At 49.8% G+C, this 20,000-nt stretch overlaps 1 protein-coding gene across 1 annotated transcript in view; it reads right to left on the bottom strand.

Moving 5' to 3' along the window:
* The window catches only part of sik2b (salt-inducible kinase 2b), a gene marked incomplete at its 5' end in the record, with an annotated part of 76,724 nt that overhangs the window by 40,532 nt on the left and 16,192 nt on the right, over positions 1–20,000 (bottom strand). Inside the window, 3 exons of the mRNA XM_084312126.1 lie at positions 4,144–4,350; positions 8,226–8,378; positions 16,882–17,108. Of these exons, the coding sequence (XP_084168252.1) occupies positions 4,144–4,350; positions 8,226–8,378; positions 16,882–17,108 (587 nt within the window). The remainder of the gene's footprint in view (positions 1–4,143; positions 4,351–8,225; positions 8,379–16,881; positions 17,109–20,000) is intronic.

Raw genomic sequence — 20,000 nt, 5'->3', positions numbered from 1 at the left:
TTTTTGTTTACGGGTTTGATGTGTAGTGGTTGCCTCTTGGGCAACCATTTTGGTGGGGAAGGTGTTATGTACCATGGGCTTCATTACTCCTGTGTCACTGTGCAAGCAGGTGAGGGCTGCTAATTAGCTGGTTGCTGCTGATTGGATACCTGCCTGGCAGGTTAAAGCCACTTCCTCAATGCACACATGCAGGCTGACGGTTGCTAGAAGAGATTGTGTAAACAGAGTCTTTTCACGTTCCACCATTCTTTGATCTTTAGTTTGTATTAGTATTCATTGTTAGAGTAGTCTTTTGGTTTAAACACAGGCATTGGTGTCTGTTTGCACTTATGTTGCGTCCCTTTGAGCCAGGGTCGTAACAACCGGCTATTTGTAGGCCCCTCACAACCAACTTGTGCACATGCCCTAGGCTGCCAAAGATAAAAACTAGGAGTTTACATCTGTAGCCTCGCTGTGAGATGGTCTGCTGTAGCTGTTGGTATTTCAACACTTTGGTTAGAAAGGCTTCTTCTAAGCTGTAGTCAAAAGTACAGCCAACCTCAACAATGGACACCTCCCTAAGGTGTTCATTTACCACAAAGACATCAGGGGTGTTAGCTGTAATATCAGAGAACACGGAATCATCATTGAACAGGTTGAACATGCTTGGCTTCACAGTAGAATGCTTAACCCTTTCACTGCCACACAACAGAAGGTTAGCCCTTTACTATCACACAACCGACGGCGATGCTCCATCATTACCATCATTAGCTCCGCAAATGAGGAGCTAATGATGGAGCATCGCCGTCGGTTGTGTGATAGTAAAGGGCTAACCTTCTGTATTGTCACAGTGAAAGGGTTAACCGGCTGTCGTGTGGCAGTGAAAGGGTTAAACAGCGTGATGGAGAACCTAAAAAACAAATCTACTATTCTGTCATGCCTACTTATGTAGAGGCCCCTGTATACATGGCAACCATTTAAGATGTGGGACATGGTTTCAGCACACACACACACACACACACACACACACACACACACACACACACACACACACACACACACACACAGAGACACACAGAGACACACACAGAGACACACACAGAGACACACACACACACACACACACAGACACACACACACAGAGACACAGAGACACACACACACACACACACACACACACACACACACACAGAGACACACAGAGACACACAGAGACACACACAGACACACACAGAGACACACACACAGAGACACACACACACACACAGACACACACACACAGAGACACAGAGACACACACAGACACACACACAGAGACACACACACACAGGGCCACCTGGGAGAAATGCGAGGTGTGCGAGATTTGAACGCGAGCCCCCCCCCCCCCCCCCTAAAGGAAAAAAAATCAAAAAATTTATATTATATTATTTTTTAATATTTTCATACAGTCAACATATTCTTAAATAATAGCGCTGCCCGAGGCTGGGCATGATACAGTCAACATATAGCAAGAGAGAGAGAGAGAGAGAGAGAGCGAGAGAGCGAGAGAGCGAGAGAGAGCTCCCGTTCTACAGTCAATATACAGTGTTATCGCTGCACAGACCCGGCAATGCCCCTGACCAGAGGAGAGAGAAATATAATATAGTTAGTAAAAGCACTATATAAGCTCAGAACACACCTCAGAACACAACACAGCTTAGAACACAGCTCAGAACACAGAACACATCTCAGAACACAGCACAGAACACAGCTCAGAACACATCTCAGAACACAGCTCAGAACACAGAACACATGCAGAACACAGCACAGAACACAGCTCAGAACACAGCTCAGAACACAGCTCAGCACACAGCTCAGCACACATCTCAGAACACAGCTCAGAACACATCTCAGAACACAGAACACATGCAGAACACAGCACAGAACACAGCTCAGAACACAGCTCAGAACACAGAACACATGCAGAACACAGCACAGAACACAGCTCAGAACACAGCTCAGAACACAGCTCAGCACACAGCTCAGCACACATCTCAGAACACAGCTCAGAACACATCTCAGAACACAGAACACATGCAGAACACAGCACAGAACACAGCTCAGAACACACCTCAGAACACAGAACACATGCAGAACACAGCTCAGAACACAGCTCAGCACACAGTTCAGAACACAGCTCAGAACACATCTCATAACACAGCTCAGAACACAGGACACAGAGCACAGAGAGAGAGAGAGAGAGAGAGAGAGAGAGAGAGAGAGAGAGAGAGAGAGAGAGAGAGAGAGAGAGAGAGAGAGAGAGAGAGAGAGAGAGAGAGAGAGAGAGAGAGAGAGAGATGAGTCTGTGGTCCAGACAGAGAGAGAGAGAGATGGGTCTGTGGTCCAGACAGAGAGAGAGATAAGCAAGACAGCTAAGATGAGCCCCTAAAGGATATTCAACTTTTAATGGAAGAACAAAACAGAAGGAAAAGATAACTTCACAAAGGCAACATGAATATACATAGATCCAAAAGGACAAAGATCAACACTTAAATCCAAAGAGAAGAGGGTCTATACCAGAGAAAACCAAGTAGCAAGGAGCCAACGGCCGACATCAGCTAAAGAGGCTAACTGCAAATAGAGTGGCCAGGTACTGACGCTGGCTCAACATAACGTCTACGACAGCTAGCCGGCCCGCTAGCTCAACATAACGTTGGCTACGATAGTTAGCCGGCCCGCTAGCTCAACATAACGTTAGCTACGATAGCTAGCCGGCCCGCTAGCTCTACATAAGGTTAGCTACGATAGCTAGCCGGCCCGCTGGTCCAACAGAACGTCAGCTATGATAGCTAGCCGGCCCGCTTGGCTCAATAATAACGTTAGCTACGACAGCTAGCCGGCCCGCTGGTCCAACAGAACGTCAGCTACGATAGCTAGCCGGCCCGCTTGGCTCAATATAACGTCAGCTACAACAGCTAGCCGGCCCGCTTGGCTCAATAATAACGTTAGCTACGACAGCTAGCCGGCCCGCTTGGCTCAATATAACGTTAGTTACGACAGCTAGCCGGCCCGCTGGTCCAACAGAACGTCAGCTACGATAGCTAGCCAGCCTGCCTGGCTCAATATAACGTCAGCTACGACAGCTAGCCGGCCCGCTGGCTCCACATAACGTTAGCCAACATAACGTTAGCCACGATAGCTAGCCGGCCCGAGAGAGAGAGAGATATATCTCCACGGCGGGAATAGAATAGAGTGCATTAAAAACTCACCAAACGTCCAAGAAGAAGGAGACAACCGTGGAGTTGACGAAGTTCATCTGCCGAACGACCGTCCTCTTCATCTTGGCATAACCTCCAATGCTGCACGCGCTCTCTCTAGGTTAGCTAACGCTAGTTAGCCTTTAGCTAAGCTACTAGCCGACATGGCTAGCCCGACTGAACCACACGTTAGCACTCGATACCATAGCTAAAGCTAACTAGCTGTCCCTGCCTTTAGCTAAGCCAACATGGCTAGCCTGACTGAACTTTCTAACATGCAACAACTTTCATCTTCAGTCCATCTGCCGAACGACCGTCCTCTTCGTCTTGGCATAACCTCCAATGCTGCACGCGCTCCCGTGGAAATAGTCAGACAGACGCACGCCAGCCGACTACCTTACCTGTAACCCCTCCCCTCGTTGAAACCAATAGTATATCTGCTGCAGAGCCGCAGAGCTCCAATAGCGTATGCAGAGTCACAGAGCTCCAATAGTATATCTGCAGAGCCGCAGAGCCCGGAACAAGTCAGACACATTCTACAAACGTGTCTAATGTGAAATATATAAGCATATAAGCAAAACTAGATTTTAGGTATGTGATGAAAAAGGGCCTCGCGGGAAGGGGGGCCTCGCAAAAGACCGCACTGCTCGCACACCCCCTGAGGCGGCCCTGCACACACACACACAGAGACACACACACACACAGAGACACACAGAGACACACACAGAGACACACACACACACACACAGAGACACACACAGACACACAGACACACACACACACACAGAGACACACACACACACACACAGAGACACACACACACACAGAGACACACACACACACACACAGACACACACACACACACAGAGACACACACAGACACACACACACAGACACACAGAGCTGCAGCTGATGAAGAGGAGCTCACCTTGGGCGTTGTGACGTCCTCCACCATGAAGCTGTGCTCTGGAGGACACGAGGACTGAGGACACGAGGACTGAGGACACGAGGACTGAGGACATGAGGACTGAGGGAAGGAGAAGGAGGCGTCGGAGGAGGACTGAGGCAGAGCAGAGGAGCGGAGCAGGCGCCCCCCCTGGTGGAGCAAGCCCATCTGACCAGACCCACTGGTGGACTGGAGGGGGGAGAGAGAGAGGGGGGGGGGGGGGGGGGGAGAGAGTGAGAGAGAGTGAGGGGGGGGGGAGAGTGAGAGAGAGATACAGAGAGAGATAGAGAGAGAGAGAGAGAGAGAGAGAGAGAGAGAGAGAGAGAGAGAAAGAGAGAGAGAGAGAGAGGGGGGGGGGGGGAGAGGGGGGGGGAGAGAGAGAGAGAGAGGGGGGGGGGAGAGAGTGAGAGAGAGATACAGAGAGAGAGACAGAGCCAGAGAGGGAGAGATAGAGTGAGACAGAGACACAGAGAGAGAGAGAGAGAGAGAGAGAGAGAGAGAGAGAGAGAGAGAGAGAGAGAGAGAGAGAGAGAGAGAGAGAGACTGATGTTACATGACTAACACTACTTTAACTACATCTCATCCAAAGCGACTTACAGCTTTTGTCGGTCAGCAGGAAGGGTAACGATGTTCATCAAACAGTGTTGAACTTGAGTCAAGTCAAGTCAAGTCAAGTCAAGAGATTTATTTGTCACGGCATACAAGTATACAATGAAATGCGGGTGGTCTTGCCCGCAACGATGTGCAAATAACATATAATAGAATCAACATTGTGCAATAAACAAGTAACATTGTGCAATAAACAAGTAACATGTTAGGGCATATCGGTATATGTACATAAGTTATTTACAGAGCATGGAGGACATACTAGGTCCTTTGGTAGTGTCTTTCTGTACATGCTAATTTATACAATCTCCGGTTAAACTATACTATTTTTAAGGTGACCTTTCCTTAGTGGCCATAAGTGTGGACGTGTGCAGCATGAGTGTGTGCTTGCTCATGTTAAAGTGGCTGCTAGTGTGTGAGCGTGTACAGTGTGTGTGTTGTGTATGTGCTCATGTGTGCTTGTGTGTGGAGAGTTCAGTGTTCAGGGCTCTGATGGCCTGGGGGAAGAAGCTGAGCCGAAGTCTCTCTGTCCTAGTTGCTGGTGTTCGCAGGCGTCTGCCTGACCTGAGCAGCATGAACAGGCTGTTGTTGGGGTGGTGTGGGTCTTTCATTATTCTGCAGGCTCTGGATTTGCACCTCTTGTTGTATAGGACCTGCAGGGTTGGTAGTGCAATACCCGTGGTACGCTCGGCTGAGCGCACCACTCTCTGTAGGGCCTTCTTGTCCTGTGCCGTGCTGTTTCCATACCAGGCAGTGATGTTTCCGGTCAGGATGCTCTCTACAGCTCCGGAGTAGAAGGACTGGAGTATCTTCCCAGATACTCTGAATTTCCTTAACTGTCTCAGGTGGTAGAGGCGCTGTTTCGCCTTTTTTACGACTGAGTCTATGTGTGTTGTCCATGTCAGATCCTCTGAGATGTGGACCCCCAGGTACTTAAAGCTGCTCACCCTGTCCACGGTAGCCCCGTTAATCCTCAGTGGTGTGTGTGTCTCCTGCTGTCCTCTCCTATAATCCACGATCAGCTCCTTGGTTTTACCAATGTTCAGGAGCAGGCTGTTGTCCTGGCACCAGCGTTCCAGTACCTCAACCTCCTCCCGGTAGGCCTTCTCGTCGTTGTCCGAGATCAGCCCCACCACCACTGTGTCGTCCGCAAACTTCACTATGGAGTTGGAGCTGAACTTGGCCACACAGTCGTGTGTGTATAGTGAGTACAGCAGGGGGCTCAGAACACAGCCCTGGGGGGACCCGATGCTCAGGGTGATGGTGTTGGAGATCTGACCCCCCACCCTGACTGCCTGGGGCCTTTCACTCAGAAAGTCCAGTATCCAGGCGCTCAGAGCGGAGCTCAGACCTAGCTCGATCAGCTTGTCCACCAGTCTGGTGGGGACTATGGTGTTGAACGCTGAGCTATAGTCAATGAACAACAGTCTCACATAGCCCCCCTTCTGACGGTCCAGGTGAGAGAGGGTGCTGTGCAGTACTTGGGAGACCGCATCGTCAGTGGACCTGTTTGGCCTGTATGCAAATTGCATAGGGTCCATATCACTGGGGAGGGAGGCACAAATGTGATCCTTGACCAGCCTCTCGAAACATTTCATGGCCACAGAGGTGAGTGCCACCGGTCTGTAGTCATTGAGACCTGCTGGGGAGGGTTTCTTTGGTACCGGGATAATGGTGGACATCTTGAAGCAGGCAGGGACCACTGACTCCTTCAGGGATCGATTAAATATGGTGGTGAACACAGGGGCTAGCTGGTTAGCACAGGACTTGAGTATGCGTCCTGTTATTCCATCTGGGCCAGCCGCCATTTCTGGTGTTCACCTGCATAAATGCTCTTCTCACACTGTGTACCGTCAATGAGAGAGCGTCCCCGCCCCCCGGCGGATGCCCCCCCCCATCCACAACAGCCGGCGCGCCAGTGACGTCACTAGCCGGAGAGCTAGCAGCGCCACTGTTTTGCACCAAACCGCGCATAGAAGGTGTTGAGCTGGTCCGCAAGGGAGGCGTCGTCGCTCCCCATTGAGGGGGCGCTGACTTTGTAGTCAGTTATCGTCCTCAGTCCCTGCCATAAGCCTATTGTGTCATTCTGTGCCATTTGTGCCTCCATCTTGTCAGCATACGTCCTCTTAGCAAGTTTAACAGCCTTGCACAGAGTGTAGACTGTTGTCTTGTACTCTTCCATGTTTCCTGACTCTCTGCCAAGGTTATAAGCAGTGGTGCGAGAGTTCAGAGCTGCTCTGATAGTACTGTCCACCCATGGTTTCTGGTTCGGGAACACCCTCGCCTTCTTTGTGGGGACAATACTGTCAGCGAGTGTTGTTATGAAGCTCACAACGGTGTCTGTGAACTCGCTGACGTCACTGGTGCTTCCCTCGAACATTCCCCAGTCGAGTGCGTCCTGAAGCATGGCCTCTGATTGGTCGGTCATCTTTTTACCTCACGTGACACGACGGCCTCACATGATCTTTGTTTGTATGCCGGCACTAGAGTAATGGCGGCATGATCCGACGTGTTCGTCGCTCCCGCTAATGGTGGGAGCCGGTACAGCCTTGTATCCGGCTCTGAACGGGGTGTAACAGTGATCGAGTGTATTTCCTCCCCTTGTGGAGCAGACGATGTGTTAAAAGAAAGACGGCATGACTTTTTTCAAATTCGCCTGATTGAAATCCCCGGCTACAATCATGGCCGTGTCTGGATGTTTGATCTGATGTGTGTTTAGATGATCGTGTAGCTCCGCCAGCGCCCTGGCGACGTTCGCTTGGGGAGGGATGTATACTGCAGTCATGATTACTGCAGTGAACTCGCGTGGAAGATGGAAGGGGCGACATTGGATCGAGAGGTGTTCCATGTCGGGGGAGCATGAACGGGAGAGTACCTGTACCTCCTTAGGGCTAGACACCCGCGCCGAGGGTTAGGGTGCTGCAGTGTTAGGTGGTAATATAGGCAAGGTAGGTTCCTTAGTAGGAGAGTGCAAACTAGTAAAAGACAGGTTTGTTTATTTCAGTAAATATAAATGTATTTTTTTCCGGGGGGGGGGGGTTCTGTTAGAGAGTGACATGAAAAGAATAAATGACAATTAAAGAGAGAGAGAGAGAGAGAGAGAGAGAGAGAGAGAGAGAGAGAGACAAAGATAATGAATAGTGGGATTGAAGGAGAAGCAACAAGGTGGAGAGCAGAGAGAGAGAGAGAGAGAGAGAGAGAGAGAGAGAGAGAGAGAGAGAGAGAGAGAGAGAGAGATAGAGATAGAGATAGAGAGAGAGAGAGAGAGCGAGAGAGAGAGAGCAGAAGAGAGACGGAGGGCGAGGGAGGCCGGAGCAGGTGTGTGAATAACGGGGCTTTTGATCCGGCAGAGGGACACGGACGCTGATCCTAACCAGGACCCACCCCCTCCCCCCCTCTCCCCCCCCCCCCCCCCTCTCCCCTCCTCCCCCCCCCCCCTCCCCAGCCACCCCCGTTACCTTGGCGACGGTCTGCTCGGCGATGGAGCTGGGCCGGCGCTGGCGGGCGTCCAGCCGCAGGTCCACGGGGAAGCTGCAGCGGTGGGCCTTCAGACGCTCCACCAGCAGGAAGTAGATCGCTGCGAAGTGGTTATAGCTGCTGTTCTGCAGAGACTGAGGGGTCAGAGGTCAGAGGTCAGAGAGGAGACTGAGGGGGACAGGGGCAGAGAGGAGACTGAGGGGGACAGGGTCAGAGGTCAGAGAGGAGACTGAGGGGGACAGGGTCAGAGGTCAGAGAGGAGACTGAGGGGGACAGGGGCAGAGGTCAGAGAGGAGACTGAGGGGGACAGGGTCAGAGGTCAGAGAGGAGACTGAGGGGGTCAGAGGTCAGAGAGGAGACTGAGGGGGACAGGGTCAGAGGTCAGAGAGGAGACTGAGGGGGACAGGGTCAGAGGTCAGAGAGGAGACTGAGGGGGACAGGGTCAGAGGTCAGAGAGGAGACTGAGGGGTCAGGGGTCAGAGGTCAGAGAGGAGACTGAGGGGGTCAGAGGTCAGAGAGGAGACTGAGGGGGACAGGGTCAGAGGTCAGAGAAGAGACTGAGGTGGTCAGAGTCAGAGGTCAGAGAGGAGACTGAGGGGGTCAGAGGTCAGAGAGGAGACTGAGGGGGTCAGGGGTCAGAGAGGAGACTGAGGGGGACAGGGGTCAGAGAGGAGACTGAGGGGTCAGGGGTCAGAGAGGAGACTGAGGGGGTCAGGGGTCAGAGAGGAGACTGAGGGGGACAGGGGTCAGAGAGGAGACTGAGGGGTCAGGGGTCAGAGAGGAGACTGAGGGGGTCAGAGGTCAGAGAGGAGACTGAGGGGGACAGGGGTCAGAGGTCAGAGAGGAGACTGAGGGGTCAGGGGTCAGAGAGGAGACTGAGGGGTCAGAGGTCAGAGAGGAGACTGAGGGGTCAGGGGTCAGAGAGGAGACTGAGGGGGTCAGGGGTCAGAGAGGAGACTGAGGGGTCAGAGGTCAGAGTTCAGAGAGGAGACTGAGGGGGGCAGGGGTCAGAGTTCAGAGAGGAGACTGAGGGGGGCAGGGGTCAGAGGTCAGAGAGGAGACTGAGGGGGTCAGAGGTCAGAGAGGAGACTGAGGGGGTCAGGGGTCAGAGAGGAGACTGAGGGGTCAGGGGTCAGGGGTCAGAGAGGAGACTGAGGGGGTCAGGGGTCAGAGAGGAGACTGAGGGGTCAGAGGTCAGAGAGGAGACTGAGGGGGTCAGAGGTCAGAGAGGAGACTGAGGGGTCAGGGGTCAGAGAGGAGACTGAGGGGGTCAGAGGTCAGAGAGGAGACTGAGGGGTCAGAGGTCAGAGAGGAGACTGAGGGGGTCAGGGGTCAGAGAGGAGACTGAGGGGGTCAGAGGTCAGAGAGGAGACTGAGGGGTCAGGGGTCAGAGAGGAGACTGAGGGGGTCAGAGGTCAGAGAGGAGACTGAGGGGTCAGAGGTCAGAGAGGAGACTGAGGGGTCAGAGGTCAGAGAGGAGACTGAGGGGGTCAGAGGTCAGAGAGGAGACTGAGGGGGACAGGGGTCAGAGGTCAGAGAGGAGACTGAGGGGTCAGAGGTCAGAGAGGAGACTGAGGGGTCAGAGGTCAGAGAGGAGACTCAGGGGTCAGAGGTCAGAGAGGAGACTCAGGGGTCAGGGGTCAGAGAGGAGACTGAGGGGGTCAGGGGTCAGAGGGGAGACTGAGGGGGTCAGGGGTCAGAGAGGAGACTGAGGGGGTCAGGGGTCAGAGAGGAGACTGAGGGGGTCAGAGGTCAGAGAGGAGACTGAGGGGTCAGAGGTCAGAGGGGAGACTGAGGGGGTCAGAGGTCAGAGAGGAGACTGAGGGGGTCAGGGGTCAGAGAGGAGACTGAGGGGGTCAGAGGTCAGAGAGGAGACTGAGGGGTCAGAGGTCAGAGAGGAGACTGAGGGGTCAGAGGTCAGAGAGGAGACTGAGGGGGTCAGGGGTCAGAGAGGAGACTGAGGGGGTCAGGGGTCAGAGGTCAGAGAGGAGACTGAGGGGTCAGGGGTCAGAGGTCAGAGAGGAGACTGGGGGGGTCAGGGGTCAGAGAGGAGACTGAGGGGGTCAGGGGTCAGAGAGGAGACTGGGGGGGTCAGAGGTCAGAGAGGAGACTGAGGGGGACAGGGTCAGAGGTCAGAGAGGAGACTGAGGGGTCAGGGGTCAGAGAGGAGACTGAGGGGTCAGAGGTCAGAGAGGAAACTGAGGGGGTCAGGGGTCAGAGAGGAGACTGAGGGGGACAGGGGTCAGGGGTCAGAGAGGAGACTGAGGGGGTCAGGGGTCAGAGAGGAGACTGAGGGGGTCAGGGGTCAGAGAGGATACTGAGGGGGACAGGGGTCAGGGGTCAGAGAGGAGACTGAGGGGGTCAGGGGTCAGAGAGGAGACTGAGGGGTCAGAGGTCAGAGAGGAGACTGAGGGGGTCAGAGGTCAGAGAGGAAACTGAGGGGTCAGGGGTCAGGGGTCAGAGAGGAGACTGAGGGGGTCAGGGGTCAGAGAGGAGACTGAGGGGGTCAGGGGTCAGAGAGGAGACTGAGGGGGTCAGGGGTCAGAGGTCAGAGAGGAGACTGAGGGGGTCAGGGGTCAGAGAGGAGACTGAGGGGGACAGGGGTCAGAGAGGAGACTGAGGGGGTCAGGGGTCAGAGAGGAGACTGAGGGGGTCAGGGGTCAGAGAGGAGACTGAGGGGGTCAGGGGTCAGAGAGGAGACTGAGGGGGTCAGGGGTCAGAGAGGAGACTGAGGGGGTCAGGGGTCAGAGAGGAGACTGAGGGGGTCAGGGGTCAGAGAGGAGACTGAGGGGGTCAGGGGTCAGAGAGGAGACTGAGGGGGTCAGAGGTCAGAGAGGAGACTGAGGGGGACAGGGTCAGAGAGGAGACTGAGGGGGTCAGAGGTCAGAGAGGAGACTGAGGGGGTCAGAGGTCAGAGAGGAGACTGAGGGGGTCCACTGGGTGGGAATCACCAGAAGCCTCACGATACTTAAGTCACGATACGATAGTATTGCGATACTAAATATATTGCGATATGCTGAGTATTGCGATATTAATATTGCGATATATTGCGATTTATTACCTTTTTTCAACTGCAAAGTTGAACTTTGTCAACATGTTTTATCTAATAAAGTTCAGTCTGTTCATCTCACTTCAATCATCTTTATTTATCTGTGTTGCATGTACCTGACAAACTGAACTGTTTGTATTACAGTCATATTCCAACTTAACTGAATGCACACGTGTGCGTGTTGTGTATCGCGATACCACTACGTATCGGTATTTTCCACCACCACTACTGGTCTATAGGGAGGTGTAGTGGTTACTTCCTGGTCTATAGGGAGGTGTAGTGGTTACTTCCTGGTCTATAGGGAGGTGTAGTGGTTACTTCCTGGTCTATAGGGAGGTGTAGTGGTTACTTCCTGGTCTATAGGGAGGTGTAGTGGTTACTTCCTGGTCTATAGGGAGGTGTAGTGGTTACTTCCTGGTCTATAGGGAGGTGTAGTGGTTACTTCCTGGTCTATAGGGAGGTGTAGTGGTTACTTCCTGGTCTATATGGAGGTGTAGTGGTTACTTCCTGGTCTATAAGGAGGTGTAGTGGTTACTTCCTGGTCTATAGGGAGGTGTAGTGGTTACTTCCTGGTCTATAGGGAGGTGTAGTGGTTACTTCCTGGTCTATAGGGAGGTGTAGTGGTTACTTCCTGGTCTATAGGGAGGTGTAGTGGTTACTTCCTGGTCTATAGGGAGGTGTAGTGGTTACTTCCTGGTCTATAGGGAGGTGTAGTGGTTACTTCCTGGTCTATAGGGAGGTGTAGTGGTTACTTCCTGATCTATAGGGAGGTGTGGTGGTTACTTCCTGGTCTATAGGGAGGTGTAGTGGTTACTTCCTGGTCTATAGGGAGGTGTAGTGGTTACTTCCTGGTCTATATGGAGGTGTAGTGGTTACTTCCTGGTCTATAGGGAGGTGTAGTGGTTACTTCCTGGTCTATAGGGAGGTGTAGTGGTTACTTCCTGGTCTATAGGGAGGTGTAGTGGTTACTTCCTGGTCTATAGGGAGGTGTAGTGGTTACTTCCTGGTCTATAGGGAGGTGTAGTGGTTACTTCCTGGTCTACAGGGAGGTGTAGTGGTTACTTCCTGGTCTACAGGGAGGTGTAGTGGTTACTTCCTGGTCTATAGGGAGGTGTAGTGGTTACTTCCTGGTCTATAGGGAGGTGTAGTGGTTACTTCCTGGTCTATAGGGAGGTGTAGTGGTTACTTCCTGGTCTATAGGGAGGTGTAGTGGTTACTTCCTGGTCTATAGGGAGGTGTAGTGGTTACTTCCTGGTCTATAGGGAGGTGTAGTGGTTACTTCCTGGTCTATAGGGAGGTGTAGTGGTTACTTCCTGGTCTATAGGGAGGTGTAGTGGTTACTTCCTGGTCTATAGGGAGGTGTAGTGGTTACTTCCTGGTCTATAGGGAGGTGTAGTGGTTACTTCCTGGTCTATAGGGAGGTGTAGTGGTTACTTCCTGGTCTATAGGGAGGTGTAGTGGTTACTTCCTGATCTATAGGGAGGTTTAGTGGTTACTTCCTGGTCTATAGGGAGGTGTAGTGGTTACTTCCTGGTCTATAGGGAGGTGTAGTGGTTACTTCCTGGTCTACAGGGAGGTGTAGTGGTTACTTCCTGGTCTATAGTGAGGTGTAGTGGTTACTTCCTGGTCTATAGGGAGGTGTAGTGGTTACTTCCTGGTCTATAGGGAGGTGTAGTGGTTACTTCCTGGTCTATAGGGAGGTGTAGTGGTTACTTCCTGATCTATAGGGAGGTGTAGTGGTTACTTCCTGGTCTATAGGGAGGTGTAGTGGTTACTTCCTGGTCTATAGGGAGGTGTAGTGGTTACTTCCTGGTCTATAGGGAGGTGTAGTGGTTACTTCCTGATCTATAGGGAGGTTTAGTGGTTACTTCCTGGTCTATAGGGAGGTGTAGTGGTTACTTCCTGGTCTATAGGGAGGTGTAGTGGTTACTTCCTGGTCTACAGGGAGGTGTAGTGGTTACTTCCTGGTCTATAGGGAGGTGTAGTGGTTACTTCCTGGTCTATAGGGAGGTGTAGTGGTTACTTCCTGGTCTATAGGGAGGTGTAGTGGTTACTTCCTGGTCTATAGGGAGGTGTAGTGGTTACTTCCTGGTCTATAGGGAGGTGTAGTGGTTACTTCCTGGTCTACAGGGAGGTGTAGTGGTTACTTCCTGGTCTATAGGGAGGTGTAGTGGTTACTTCCTGGTCTATAGGGAGGTGTAGTGGTTACTTCCTGGTCTATAGGGAGGTGTAGTGGTTACTTCCTGGTCTATAGGGAGGTGTAGTGGTTACTTCCTGGTCTATAGGGAGGTGTAGTGGTTACTTCCTGGTCTATAGGGAGGTGTAGTGGTTACTTCCTGGTCTATAGGGAGGTGTAGTGGTTACTTCCTGGTCTATAGGGAGGTGTAGTGGTTACTTCATTGCTGTTTCCGGCCGGTCCACCTCGCAAAAATGTCAACGTATTTCCCCATTGCCCATTTCTAAATTGTCTTGTTTAAAACAAATACAGCATGAACATTTGCATGGTGTACCTGTCTGTGTGTATTTATCCACAATCTATAGCTCAAGGAGGTAGTGAAATTTTATTTCAACCAAAAATGCTTAATCAATAATGTTAGTGATAGAAGGGAACTCATTTTGTGCAAAAATGTAAAGCTTTCCAATGTTCATGAGGCAGAATTGTAACAATAGTCGATAATCCATTTTCCCAATGATACATCCCTGTACGGGTCGGTCCAAAGTGACGTCAGACTACACCTCCCTATTCTATTTTACCCTTTTATTACTTTTTATTACAGGTTATATAAACAGGTATTGAACTGTGTGGGTATCAAGCAGGAAGAAAGACTGTCAGGGTTTAAAACTGTGTAGGACCCAGGCCTAGAACTGCGCCCTGAGAGGGAGGTTTGCCCCGAGAGGGAGGTTTGCCCTGAGTGGGAACTGCGCCCTGAGTGGGAGGTTCGAAGGGTCAAAGTGGGTATCAAACAGGAGGGAAGACTGTCAAGTTTTAAACTGTGGATATCAAACAGGGAGAACGTGGGTAAAGACGGTTTTAAACTGTTAACACTTTGAGTGGCAACAACGTGGTATGTCGGTATTTCATGCCCCCCGTTGAGTGCAGACGACGCGAATTGTCGTATTTTTTTTTATTAGCGATGTGAATTCATATTTCATCAACCGAGTCTCCCGTTGGTACAGCAGCCCCTCTAGGAGCTCCGATGGGAAAATACCGTCCCCCATCGTCTATCCCTGTGTAATTGCAGGCCATTCGATTACACTGGTGGATCTGTGGGGGGGGGAGCCTACTGGCTCCATTATGCTGGCGAGGGATCTGATGAAGAGGGAAGTGATCGCGAGATGGAAAGCAGCCTGGAATATATATTTACAGCAGCCAATAATCAATCAATAAACGCGATATTTGGAATGGCGATCAGGAATTGGAATAATCTTTTTGGAGAACATCTGATCTAAGGTAAGGAGTCTATGTTACCAGTTTTAGGATAATCAGAGCTGTTTTCACTGAGATAACAACGTGTCCCGTATGTGTGTGTGTGTGTGTGTGCTGTTGAGGAAATAAGAGACTCGATTTCTCAGCTCGCTTCTATAGCGTGCATAAGTACACATATACTATCGATAATCTAGCGTTTATTTGAAAACTATTCATAAATAGGCCGACAAATGACAACGTGTCTAGTGTATTCGAGAATATTCCAATAAATGCCGTTTATGACGGAATCTTTCTATTTTCCTGAAGTTTTCGAGAAATGATAGCTTTTCGAAATGCTATAAAAAGGATATGAACCGATTAAAAAACGATCCGTTTCGACAATGTTGACTCCAAACAAGTCATTGATAAGCGACGGGCAGATTAGACACATAGCCATAATTTAAAACGTAGATTATGCGTTTTTAACGCTATCATTGAAGTGGGTGGCGGCATTCAAGGGGGTAAAAAGGAAAACACGGCCGGCACTCAAAGTGTTAAACAGTCATTCAGAACTATGTCAGCAAAACAAACAAACAAACAACAACAAAACACAACAGCAATAACTGCTTATCTGCTACCTATATATTATGACACCAAAACAAACAAACAACAACAATAACTGCTTATCTGCTACCTATATATTATGACACCAAAACAAACAAACAACAGTAATAACTGCTTATCTGCTACCTATATATTATGACACCAAAACAAACAAACAACAACAATAACTGCTTATCTGCTACCTATATATTATGACACCAAAACAAACAAACAACAGTAATAACTGCTTATCTGCTACCTATATATTATGACACCAAAACAAACAAACAACAACAATAACTGCTTATCTGCTACCTATATATTATGACACCAAAACAAACAAACAACAGTAATAACTGCTTATCTGCTACCTATATATTATGACACCAAAACAAACAAACAACAGTAATAACTGCTTATCTGCTACCTATATATTATGACACCAAAACAAACAAACAAACAACAACAATAACTGCTTATCTGCTACCTATATATTATGACACCAAAACAAACAAACAACAGTAATAACTGCTTATCTGCTACCTATATATTATGACACCAAAACAAACAAACAACAACAATAACTGCTTATCTGCTACCTATATATTATGACACCAAAACAAACAAACAACAGTAATAACTGCTTATCTGCTACCTATATATTATGACACCAAAACAAACAAACAACAACAATAACTGCTTATCTGCTACCTATATATTATGACACCAAAACAAACAAACAACAGTAATAACTGCTTATCTGCTACCTATATATTATGACACCAAAACAAACAAACAACAGTAATAACTGCTTATCTGCTACCTATATATTATGACACCAAAACAAACAAACAACAACAATAACTGCTTATCTGCTACCTATATATTATGACACCAAAACAAACAAACAACAGTAATAACTGCTTATCTGCTACCTATATATTATGACACCAAAACAAACAAACAACAGTAATAACTGCTTATCTGCTACCTATATATTATGACACCAAAACAAACAAACAACAACAATAACTGCTTATCTGCTACCTATATATTATGACACCAAAACAAACAAACAACAGTAATAACTGCTTATCTGCTACCTATATATTATGACACCAAAACAAACAAACAACAGTAATAACTGCTTATCTGCTACCTATATATTATGACACCAAAACAAACAAACAACAACTAAACACAACAGCAACGCGCAGCGTATCAATGAAGCGCTCTTCATTGATGGGGTCAGGGCCAGGGTCATCTCTCTTACCTCCACGGTCTGGTGCTGGTCGACCCCCAGGGTCAGGGGTCAGGGTCAGGGTCAGGGGTCAGCGTCAGGGTCAGGGTCAGGGGTCAGGGCCAGGGTCACCTCTCTTACCTCCACGGTCTTGTGCTGGTCGACCCCCAGGGTCAGGGGTCAGGGTCAGGGTCAGGGGTCAGCGTCAGGGTCAGGGGTCAGGGCCAGGGTCACCTCTCTTACCTCCACGGTCTTGTGCTGGTCGACCCCCAGGGTCAGGGGTCAGGGTCAGGGGTCAGGGTCAGGGGTCAGGGTCAGCGTCAGGGTCACCTCTCTTACCTCCACGGTCTTGTGCTGGTCGATGCCCAGGCTGCCCATGAGGCGCAGCACCTGCTCGCTGTACCGCCCCATGCCCACGTCGCCCTCGGCGGGCAGCGCCTGCTGGTACAGGACGGGCCTCTGCACCGGGACGTCCAGCGCCATCCACTTGTGCTCCTTGATCTGGGCCACGGTCAGGCGCTTGGAGGGGTCCAGGACCAGCATCCTGCGGATCAGGTGTTCGCAGTCTGGGGGGGGGGGGGGGGGGGCGGAGAGAGAGGGGGGGGGAGAGAGAGGGAGGGGCGGAGAGAGAGAGGGAGGAGCGGATAGAGAGAGAGAGAGGAAGGGGCTATGATTTCTTCATCCTCACTTGTTTCAGACCGTCGCGCTCAAAAGGGTTTGGGGCGAGTTTCCGTTCTGAGCTCGAGTGCGTCTCAGGCCCTGTTTAGACGGAAACGCTAGCAGGTGAATCCGCAAATTTTTTTTTTCGGATGTGCCTTTTGTTTATACGGAAACGGCGTTTTTACGGGGTGAAACCGCAAAAAAGTGAGACCACCTTCCAGGGTGGAATTCCTAGAAACGATAAACCTTCGCGCTCTCCTCTAAACTGTCAAACCGCATAAAACGATGACGAAAGGGTTGTCAAGGCTCTCGTCGCGCGTACTGCTTACATCACAGGCATGCGCCAGTAGCCTAGAAGCGTAAACAAAGCATGTCTGATTCTATCCATGGCGATCACCTGAAGGCTACATTGGCAGTACTTTTAAATACACAAGAATGTGTCCCGCGGCTATCACAACTATTAGTACTGGACCCACTGTCTGTGAGTGACTCTGCTTTGGTCCAATCACATTCCCCACCCACAGTCTGCGAATCAGAGGCAGAGTAGGGCGGGTCTTCACAGCACGTCATGTGACATATGCGCCAATCGTGTGACAGCGGGGCTCCAGTCGTCTGGAGTCGTTACAGCCTCGTCTGCACGGAGAATTCCATCCCAAAACACTAGTCTAAACGCAAAATTAAAAGTGAGACCGTAAGACGACTTTTGCAGTTTCTGTTCAGACTCTCTCCGTCTAAACGTAGCCTTAGTCGATCTCCAAGGAGGCAAGTGAAGGCAAGGCTCTCCTTCTCTTCAGGGGGGGGGGGTACAGGTAGGGTAGGTACATATAGTAGAATAATAGAACATAGACCAAAGTAAGTAATAATGACAATAGTGATAACAGTAGTAGTAGTAGAACAGTAGTAATAGTGATGATGTTATACATGGTCCAAACCGTAGTAACACACTGAACCAGAGGAGTCCGTGCAGTGTTTATTATTAACACATTCCTGGCCAACCACGTATATATATACACGTTACCACTCGGTTTTGCTTTTATTCCATTTTAATATCCTACTCAATGTCACGGAGCTGTATGTTGGCTGGAAACGGCATATCAGGACTCCGAAAGTGCAGTACCGGCCAGATCCTGGTAGTAGCGCTGTCTCGAGATTGCAGTAATCCTTGTTGCAGACGGGGTGTAACTTTTTTTACATTCCGGGTTAGCTTTTCTGTTAGCCTGAAGCGAGGGCTTCAACCGATCGCCTGGAATACTTATTGCGACGCCGAATTCAGTACGCAGTAAAGGAATATAGCATCAGCCAATGGACATATCGATCTACCAGATGGCGATCAATAACTGGGAAATTATTTTTGGAATCTAACCGGCCACAGGTAAGAGCGATTTGATGTCAATTTCAGCTTGATCGAGCCTTGTTCTCATAACCATCCACCCGGTCAACGTATGATGTTGCAATAACGAATGCCGTTATTGGTAATCAATAATCAGAAACGACTTCCCCCGCCCCCCCCCTTTCATGCATTCATGGTGGACCATGATACCGATGATATGCATTTAGATTTGTAACTCTAGCTTGTGTAGGGCCGAAACGCCAATCGATTTAACGTTATTAGCTTAGCGCCCTATAACTAGCTTTGCAGGAATTACCCTAGACCAGTGGTGCCCAACCAGTCGATCGCGATCGACAGGTATATCGCGGGCTGATTTCAAGTAGATCTTGATTAATAAAATTTGATTATTAAATTTTTATTTTTATTTATTTTTTTGCTAAATCAACTCTTCCTCTCCTTGTTAACTACAACAAGCAATGCTGTTTGTTATTTAAGATGAGGTCGGACTCGGCACTGACAGATTTGTGTTCATTATGCTGCTTTTATAAAGCCTCAAATGACGGCTTACAATATACAATTTTGGCTGGTAGCTCTCGGGCTAGGTGGTAAATAAAAAAGTAGATCTTGGTTCAAAAAAGGTTGGCCACCCCTGCCCTAGACCATTCCGATATAACGTTCATATTCATGACGCTATAAAATGGGAACTATTTTTAATAAATCAATTATTTCTTTATGGCATATTGAAGGGAAGGTTTATACTGTCAATTGACAATGACAATGGACACATAGCAATAATATAAAATATAGATTTAGCTCTACAAACAACCTCACGCACAGTGAAAACTTGTAATGAAAGGGCGGCTGAGTGGCCCAGTGGGCAAGGCGCTCACCACTAACGCAGGAGATGCTGGTATCGAGCCCAGCTCTCTGCGTTGCTACCGGCTTGGCCGGTCGTTCATACTAACACAATTGGCAGTGTTAGAGGGTGGGAGAGCTGGTGGGTGGGGATTGGACGTTCGACTCCTACAGGTCGGTTGGTGCGCCTGTACAGCAGAATCAGGAAGTATCGGGGGCAGCGTGAGCCTCCCACACGTTACTCCTCGCCACTGAGAGATCGCGCTGTTCAGGTGAAAAGATGCGACAGCTGCCTCCTCGTGTACCGGAGGGGACAGCCGACCAGTGGGAGGCATAGTCTAGCAACGTTCGAGACATAGTCCCCCCTCCTCTCCCTCCGCTCCCCCCTACTGTCTGCATCTACTGTCTGCATCTACTGTCTGCATCTACTGTCTGCATCTACTGTCTACTGTCTGCATGAAAGAGATTAACCCAGTAGTTAGTAAAGAGATTAACCCAGTAGTTAGTAAAGAGATTAACCCAGTAGTTAGTAAAGAGATTAACACAGTAGTTAGTAAAGAGATTAACCCAGTAGTTAATAAAGAGATTAGCCCAGTAGTTAGTAAAGAGATTA

The sequence above is a fragment of the Notolepis coatsorum genome, assembly GCF_963971535.1.
Source record: "Notolepis coatsorum genome assembly, chromosome: 1".
Taxonomy (NCBI): Eukaryota; Metazoa; Chordata; class Actinopteri; order Aulopiformes; family Paralepididae; genus Notolepis; species Notolepis coatsorum.
This window is presented reverse-complemented; position numbering and strand designations above follow the sequence as displayed.